The sequence below is a fragment of the Malus domestica genome, chromosome 04 (assembly GCF_042453785.1).
Source record: "Malus domestica chromosome 04, GDT2T_hap1".
Classification (NCBI taxonomy): domain Eukaryota; kingdom Viridiplantae; phylum Streptophyta; class Magnoliopsida; order Rosales; family Rosaceae; genus Malus; species Malus domestica.
The window spans coordinates 4,923,496-4,933,083 of record NC_091664.1 but is presented as its reverse complement, the minus strand read 5'-3'; the positions used below and the strand labels follow the sequence as shown (position 1 = coordinate 4,933,083).

The following is a 9,588-nucleotide window of genomic DNA, read 5'->3' as shown; positions in this document are numbered from 1 at the left end:
CCTACTTCTCCAAATAATGAGATTTTAGACCACTACATGAAATCCCACAACCTCAAGTTCCTGACCACTCAACGGAACCAAACTAAATATGATCACCTATCAAATGTACCAAGTACAACTAATCATCATCACCTCTAGAATGCGTATGGTCCCCCATCGCGGATATACCAAGCAGGACCATCCATGTACCACTATCACATGGTGTAATCTCATCATCACACATTATACATAATTATACAATACACGCTATCGTTTCCAAATATTAACCAGCATCTAGTCATATGGAGCACAACACAAGGAATTCCCTTAATTAATATTTCTACTAAAAATCTAATAAACTACCTAACTCATCTCCTGACTTCCATCTCGATCTCATGCTAGGTAGTAATGCCAAGTTCAAGATATTTAGTTGGCAATCATATCCAAAATATTATCAAACAATTTTTAAATCTCATAATTGTCATAACATTCATCATAATTATCAATCACATTATTAAAAAGATAATTAAACACATATATATCACAACCTTCATCAGTGCACAAGCCAAATCCTATTTAATAAGCATATAGGATGGCTAAATATATATAAATCACATTTCAATAGAAATCATATTTATAAGACCAATTCATATTCACAATTGATACTAATATATGAAATTAAGATAATAAGCATATCTCATAAATTCAAGTCACTGTCTAACCAACATAGGTCCACTGGCCACGTGCCGTCGCATGAGCCGCCGCGAGTGGCGGTCAACCGCCCCGACTCGCCAGAAAAATTCAACTATTTTTAAAAATTACTAAAAATTACAGAAATGAAGATCTCAAGGAGTAGAACAAACTTTATACCTGTGGACAAGTCCAATTTGACCGGGAAGGCCCTCAAATTGGCTCGCACGCCGTCGAAACCCTAAAGTGGGTGTTCTTCAATTCGGCTTCTTTGGTGTTCCAACGCCCCAACCACCAATTAGGTCTTGTTTCTAGGTCCAAGGGAAGTTCATTAAGGGTGATGGTGAATGGTGATACTCACTGGAATGTGATCGGATCATATTTATATATATTTTTACTTCAAATTCACTCGTCTTTTCTTGGTTAGTTCCTTATATTTTTGAGCTATTTACGTTATTTTTGTTTTTATAGGATCTGTTATGCAAAGAAAATAAAAATAGCACAAATGAGTTTTAAATAATAAACAGAAAAGAGAAGAACATGGGGTGCCCACTATGAAGTGGAGTTTGGCAGGTGGAAGAATAAAAGACACGGGCAGAAGATGGGAAAAAACTGACAGATCATCCAGATCCTAAATAGATGACAAGTTATATTCAGCAAATCAGTACTATCCAAATAGTCAATTTATTCAATTATAGCATACAGCTGTGGAAATTAGGTTGGCCACTAGGATCTGTCTACTAAAAGAAGATAAGGAGATAGTTGTCCACTCAAAAAGGAACGGAAATAAAGATGTCCAGCTAAAAGATGTCTTTCCACTAGAAGCTTTCGGTGCTCCTGCTTTTCATCATTTGGTTTATAGGCAAAGCACTACCATTCATATATTATATTACAACATATGGACAATTTTAATACTTGAAAATTGAGCAGAAAAAAGAAATAAGGAGGGAGAGGGCGCGGGCGCGGGATTGCAGCACGGAGAGGATAGACGCAAGGCGCAGAGAGAAGCAGCTTAGCTGCCCTTGCAGCTTTGAAAAAAGAGAAAGCAGAAACGAAAGAATAAGGAAAGAGGACAGACGGGAGAGACAGCGTGCAGGAAAAGGGAGAGATAGTCTGGCGGGGAGGCATGGGAAGTACAGTGCCAGTGAAGAAAGCAGCAAAGCTGCCTTGGGCAGTTTTAATCAGAAAAGACACGGACAGACAGAAGCAGCAAGCTGTTTTCTCTCTCGGTTAAATCTTTCCAAACTTATATTTTATTTCTGTTTTAATAATGTGTAACTAAATTTATTTTGGCTAGATGTTAATTCAAAGCCATGAATATATTTTTAATATGAATTGATTACCTTCAGTTGTGATTTCTGAGTTGTGATTTAATTTGCTTAACTGCTTGATTGATAACTTATTTTTGTATGTCGATTAAGAATGCATACTTAATTTACATGCATGAATTTGATGCTAGAATATAAGTGAATTTCACCTAATCGTTATGAACTTATATTCACAAGTAGTGAAGGTTGTTATCCACAATCATGTTAAGTGAATTCTAGGCTGGATTAACATGCGTATTCCATAGTTATGAATGCCTAGTCAATGTTTATGATTTCCGTTGAACTTAATGATCTTTGTTGAATGTCTCTATCATGCGTATTCTATAGTTAGGGACTTTGATGAGGAATAATTTGGTTGTAATGCGTATTCCATTCAATCCAATGAATCTAGGGAAATCTAAGAGTTAATTTAAGCGGACCTAATTAACTTGGAACATTGTCATTCACAATTTATTGAAAGAACAACTGAAAAATCAATTTAGGTTGCATATGTATCATGTGTGGAAAAGAACCCTCTAGCTAGTCTGTCACATATCCTTTCACCTTAATTTCATGCTTTTGTCAATTCTGTAATTTATTTAAGTTTAATTTACTTCTCGTCAAAACCAAACCCCCCCATTATTAAATTATATTATTTAGTTAGTTTTCATTGTTGTTAGTCTTTTAATTCAATTTCCGTCCATTTCAGTTCCTAGTGTCTAAATTGATTGTTTCCATTATTTTGAGTCATTCTAAGTGTGTTTCGAGTTATTAGAGTTTTTAGCCTAGTTTTGTGTCCTTGAGTCTTATTTAATATTTTTAATAGATTAGCAATCTCTCCTAATCCCCGGCCTAGAACGATACCCTACTTACATCTATACTACAATTGTCAAAAAGAGGGTTTAATTTGTGTGTCAAGTAATTTTCACATCAAATTTTGGCGCCGTTGCCGGAGATTAGCAAAATTGCTAATCCCCCTTTCTTTCTTTTTCGTGTCTTTTGTTTTTCGTTTCTGATTTTTTGTTTCGTTTATTTTACTTTTGATATTTGATTTAGTTTTCTTTCTTTGATTTTAGGTTTGAGAGAAGTAAGACATGGATTTTGCTAACATTCAAGCTCAATTGGCGAATCTTACTTCTCAATTGTCACAGATTGCCGGAAGGACTACAATGCAAAATGTCCCTACATTTGGTGTGTCTTATGGGCACGGATATCAAACTCATCAACATCCTCAATTCACTGTGAACGAAGATGCTTGGGGTTATCAAGGCTATGATCAACCAAGCAACAACATGTTTTCCAACGCTTACAATTCGGCTTGGAGAGATCATTCAAATTATATGTGGGGGGAACCTCAACAATTCCAACAAGATGGATATTGGCAGCAAGATGAGGAGTTCTATTCAAAACCTATGCAATATGCTCAATCAAACTCAGGTTCGTCAATAAATTATAATCAAATTCTTAATGAATTAAATTGTTTGGTGCAGGGCTCACAAAATCAAGCCAAGGAGGCTCAACAAGATGCATATTGGCAGCCATATGAGGAGTTCTACACCACACCTATACAACCACCACAACATCCCCCACAACAATTCCAATCAAATCAAAGTATGCCCATGAATTATAATGAAATTCTTGAAGGACTAATTTCTTTGGCGCAGGGTTCACAAAAAGAAGAACAATTGCCGCCATTGAAAGAGTTCTATCAGTGGCCATATGAACCGTCACAGCCACCACAACAATCAACCCAATTCAATTCAGGTACGTCCTTGGATAATGATACACTTAATAAGTTACTCACCTCTTTGAATCAGGGAGTAGAAAATCAAAACCAGGAGATGCAAAACCGAGTCAAAATAGTGGACGAATTGGATATGCAAGTTGGGCAGATTGTGGAACTCATGGCACAGATTCGAGATCAAAGTGAACTTTCCAACTCAAACATTGCAAAGTCAAAGGCAGAAAGTGAAATCGATGAAGCCATCGCTTTGGAAGGTGACATGAAGGATGAAGCTATCCCAGAACCATCCAAACACTGCCCGAACATGGATGAATTGCTGCTGCAAGCAGAAGAGGAGGAGGACGACCTGGGCAGTTTAGAAGAATTCTTGCTGCAAGCTCCTCAAATCCCTATGTCATCCAACTCAGGTGAGGAAGTTCTAAATTCACTTCATTCTAACATTATTCCACCGAATGTCCTTTTTCCTTGCAGGTTTTTTATTCCAAATATCAAAGAGAGTGAAAAAGACATTGTGGAAGCTCTTCCAAAGGTGCAAAGTGATATCCCAATTCTTGGTGCACCAAAACAAGTTCCCGATGGTATTGAAACGTTCAAAGAACCTTGCACACCAAGAAAAGGGATTCAAGAAAATGAAGTGGTTGAAGCATATCAAGAATACATCCAAGAGGCTGTGCATGAGACAATCAAGCCCAAAGCAGTTGAGTTTGATGACACGGGACAAGCCACAACCATCATAGTAAACCTGGCCAAGTTCAAAGTCCCGGAAATGTTCAAAGATGTGGTGTTTGTCATTGAGTTTGTGTCGGAAAAAGAAAGTAAGCCATCTTCTCCAATTTTAATTTTAATTTATACTAACATGTTTCTGATTTTGATGATTCAGGCACCCACTCTTGAATTTAAACCATTGCCGAATCATTTCAAATATCACCTCCCATTAAAAGATAAATTCCATGCTTTGGAGCCGAGGGGAGTTTAAAGGAAAGATTCGTCCGACTGCGGACATTAAAGCAAGCGCTTTTTGGGAGGCAACCCAAGCATTCAACTTACACCCTTATCTTTACTGCTTTCATTTTGTTTTGTTTAGTTAGTTGTGTTATTTGGTTGATTTCTGTGAGTTTGTGTTATTTAATTTAAGTGTGGGGGCATGTTAAACAAAGTCTTTTTACATTAATTTACATATTAAAAAAAAGACATAAAAGTAAAAATATTTTACAATGATGTGTAAATTAATAGCATTCATTGGTCAGGTAGTGCTTCAGTATTCGGCGGAGCTTCAGCAGTCGGCGGGGCCACAGAAGGATGAGGCAACAGAGATTGATTCTTTGGAGCTTCAGCAGTCGGCGCAGCTCCAGAAGACGAAGGCAGATGCTGTTGGAACAAACCCACAAACCTCCGATGATCAAGTAAAATTTGACCATCAGTGTCCTGCATGCGGTCAATTTTCCTCTTCATGTTGGTGGCATAGCTGTGTGCGAGCTTGTGCAACTCTTTATTCTCATGCTTGAGCCCTCTAATCTCTTGCTTGAGACTCAGCACTTCAGCCGCCAACGATTCAACTTGACGGGTTCGGGCAAATAGGCGTTGGGCCATGTTGGACTTGGAACCTGCACACTGCACACTGAGAGCCAGAGACTCATTGACAGCCAATTCATCAGACCGCCTTGAAAGCAGTCTGTTATCTTTAGGAGTGACAAGGTTCCGGGCCACCACCGCAGCTGTCATATCATTCTTCATCACCGAAGCCCCAACGGTAAGGGGACCAGTAGGGGATATGAAAGATGGGCGCCATATGTTGTCTGGTGAAGGCGGAGCTACCTCTTCACCAATGTTCAAGTCAAAACGACGATCGGAAGGGCCAGACATTTTTCAGAATGGTAAAGAAAGAAGAAATCGGACAGATTAAGATTTCGGAAGTGCAAGAAGGGAGTGTTTACAGGAGGGAGCTCAAGTGTGTTGTGGAACAAAATTAACGCCTCTATAAAAAGAAGAAATCAAAGAGGCGCTCCTCAGAAATTGAAGAGGCGTCTTCTCGCAAATCGAAGAGTCGGGGCTCCTTTCTCAAACGCCTGATTCTTTTCTCAAAAGAGGAGTTTCCTTTCTCAAAAGCCGGATTCTTTTCTCAAAAGAGGCGTTTCATTTCTTAAAAGTTGGGCTTGCTCAGAAACCACGAGCCGAACCCCGGATTTCGCAAGATCAATTTGTCCAGACGTGTTGTCACTCGTCACATGCAACTGGTAGCTTTGCGGAAATTACGGGCAGCTTTGTCAGAAAGCGCGTAATTTGTACTATTCATCCATCCACCGGCTGCCGACAATGAGTGAGAGAATAGTTCCGGTTGTGAAGAAAATTCCTATAAGTATCTACCTTCGCCTTCCACAGCAAAGGCACACCCTCTCAGCACTTCTTCATCTCCGAGAATGCATTCCCAAAGAATCCTCCTAAGTTACTATGTGTTCCTCATTCCTTGGGATACTCCTGCGAACAACCCATTCAAAGAAAAAGTATTTCATATCATAAAGGTTGAAAGCAAGAGTATCTCATATCATGCTTTCTCCATGTCCTTCTCCTTGTCTTTGTTATACGACAAGGAGAAAGAGAGCAATCAACCAGCATTAAGTATCAATCTTCCGATCTGGAGCCAACTACCTGGAATCCCTTCATGATTGCTTACCTAGCCTTGCTCTCGAGTACTCATCTTCTTCATCTTGTGCTTCCGTTTTGTCTACCACATCTACTTGGAGGACAAGTAAGGGAGGTGAAAATGATACCTCGAAGCATGTGGAGACAATTTGCCAATTTGTCCTCAGCTAGGGACAAGGAGAAAGAAAGAAATAGGTGGGCACTTGGAAAGATTGAAGAAAGAATCAGACCAACATAGCTACCTTGTGCCTGCCTACCATATGGAAGAAACAAGCAGCGAAGAACTCAGAAAAAGGAGTGTGAGTTAAATCCAAGAACTCGATAAGCTTCAACAACATTTGGAGGGCACCTTCGCCAAAGAGCAAAGCCTCGCTGTACAATATCATCAAATCATCACTTGCAAGTAAAAAGCTAAGTGTCACCCAGTTCAAGAGGAAAGCTGTGGAAAGACAACAAGCACGACCAATGATCACTTATTAGTTCTATTCATTGTCTTTTATCGTGATTTTCAATTTTTCGTTTGCAATTTTTTTTTTTACATTTTCTTGTGTTACTTAACTGAATTATTTCTTTTCTTTGCAGGAACTTTTGGTTATTTCCACCCTTGAAGTTGATTGCAGAATTTTAGCTTGGGGGGTCATCGCTTAATTTTACTGCAAACTAGGGAAGTTTTCAGTCCAATTGCTTTATTTTGTTTCTTATTATTTATTTATTTTATTTTTATTTGCATTATAGTGTTTTCTGACATTGGGGACAATGTCCGGTTTAAGTTTGGGGGTAAAGAGTATAAAAAATGACCAAATTGAAATTTTTTGTACCTTCAACTACGAACGGGTTTCATTTGTTGCCATGTTGTTGCTTTTTGTTTTCTTAATTAGTTTTGTTTTCTTTAAAAAAAAATTAAAAAAAAATCCAAAAATTTAAAAATCCAAAAATATTGTCTTGTTTCCCTTATTGTTTTGAATTAGATTTTTGTTAGTTTCCCGACCCAATGATATAATTGGATCAAATTTGAATCATGATTATCAAGAACTTAGTTAACATGTGTTTTGTGAAATTCCTAATTCTCTTGTTAGTTTTGTACATGTTTGACCATCTTTGAAAAAACCAAATGCACATAGCCTTGTTAATGTGAAATTAAAGTATGACTTAAAGCTTCATATGTGAATTTAGTGACCATATACATCCTATGTGAGTTTTTGAGCCGATTGAAAGTGTGTGCATTTTTCATACACTCCTATTCTTTCATGTGTGATGAACTTATGTGAGATACATCTCTAGAACTTGCGTAACGATCTTTCGAAATATTTGTCATTGATTGCATAAACTTGGAAATGATAGAGGCATTAGGTTTACCACTATGGCCCAAATAACCATGTTTCCCAAATAAAAATGATATCATTAGATTGCCAATTTGAGCCGTATATGTTGAGTCTTTTATTTCTTATCACCAGATATGTCTACCCTTATACCTGAAACATTTTTCCTTACCCTTTCCAAGCAAGCTAGTGAGCAATGTGAGATTGTCTTATGAGAAATGTTTGTGAAGTACTTTGAAGGTGTTTGGCAAAAGAATAAGTGTGGGGGTATCCCATGTTTGTATTAAAAAAAAAAAGATTGTACACAAAGAAAATAAAAAGTTGTTCAAGTTTCAGTTTAAAGGTGTGGTTGGAGATGCTAGAAGAATTGCTGGAAAGCTTGAGTTCTTATAAATCTAAAGAAAATAATTGCTTGCAATGTAGATTGGAACTTGTGTTTTCCTATTCTTTCATTTCAATAACCCTCTCCCTAAACCTCATTACATCCAATAAAAGTCCTCTTGATTTAAGTTTTGCAATTATGATTGTGGAGATGAGATCTTTATGCAAGCTTATGGTAGAAATTTCACATTTGATTCTTTGAGCGAAACACATTTAAACTAAACACATGTGTGATTGAGTGTATATCCCGTGAGAAGGTTGCTAGTTTGCATATGATGATTTTAAAAATATAAAAATTTTGAAATTGCATTAGCATGACTATCTCACACACTACACTTCAAGGATGATTCAAAGATTACTGCTAATATTTGAATAAGGAAGATGAACTTGGATTAGTTCCTTGATGCTAGCTATGGTTCTTGATGATTTGTTTTCTTGAATGAAATTCTATGAGCGTCACATAGAGGGAAGCTAATGTTTTTCATGTTATTACTTTTTCATGTTTTCTTTGTTTTGCTCGAGGACTAGCAAAAACTAAGTATGGGGGTATTTGATCGGATCATATTTATATATATTTTTACTTCAAATTCACTCGTCTTTTCTTGGTTAGTTCCTTATATTTTGAGCTATTTACGTTATTTTTGTGTTTATAGGATCTGTTATGCAAAGAAAATAAAAATAGCACAAATGATTTTTAAATAATAAACAGAAAAGAGAAAAACATGGGATGCCCACTATGAAGTGGAGTTTGGCAGGTGGAAGAATAAAAGACACGGGCAGAAGATGGGAAAAAACTGACAGATCATCCAGATCCTAAATAGATGACAAGTTATATTCAGCAAATCAGTACTATCCAAATAGTCAATTTATTCAATTATAGCACACAGCTGTGGAAATTAGGTTGGCCACTAGGATCTGTCTACTAAAAGAAGATAAGGAGATAGTTGTCCACTCAAAAAGGAATGGAAATAAAGATGTCCAGCTAAAAGATGTCTTTCCACTAGGAGCTTTCGGTGCTCCTGCTTTTCATCATTTGGTTTATTGGCAAAGCACTACCATTCATATATTATATTACAACATATGGACAATTTTAATACTTGAAAATTGAGCAGAAAAAAGAAATAAGGAGGGAGAGAGCGCGGGATTGCAGCACGGAGAGGATAGACGCAAGGCGCAGAGAGAAGCAGCTTAGCTGCCCTTGCAGCTTTGAAAAAAGAGAAAGCAGAAACGAAAGAATAAGGAAAGAGGACAGACGGGAGAGACAGCGTGCAGGAAAAGGGAGAGATAGTCTGGCGGGGAGGCATGGGAAGTACAGTGCCAGTGAAGAAAGCAGCAAAGCTGCCTTGGGCAGTTTTAATCAGAAAAGACACAGACAGACAGAAGCAGCAAGCTGTTTTCTCTCTCGGTTAAATCTTTCCAAACTTATATTTTATTTCTGTTTTAATAATGTGTAACTAAATTTATTTTGGCTAGATGTTAATTCAAAGCCATGAATATATTTTTAATATGAATTGATTACCTTCAGTTA

The 9,588-nt window shown here is 37.4% G+C and overlaps 1 protein-coding gene across 2 annotated transcripts; it reads left to right on the top strand.

The window, feature by feature from the left end:
- Window positions 1–1,513: 1,513 nt before the first annotated feature.
- LOC139195239 (uncharacterized) lies at window positions 1,514–9,588 on the top strand. 2 transcript variants are annotated; one of them, XM_070820440.1, is made up of 2 exons: window positions 1,514–4,535; window positions 4,968–9,588. In XM_070820440.1, exons 1-2 carry the CDS (start codon window positions 3,071–3,073, stop codon window positions 5,021–5,023), a joined length of 1,521 nt encoding a protein of 506 aa, XP_070676541.1. In that variant the 5' UTR covers window positions 1,514–3,070; the 3' UTR covers window positions 5,024–9,588. The 2 variants fall into 2 exon arrangements, with proteins under 2 accessions (XP_070676541.1, XP_070676542.1); XM_070820441.1 differs by having other exon boundaries at window positions 6,943–9,304.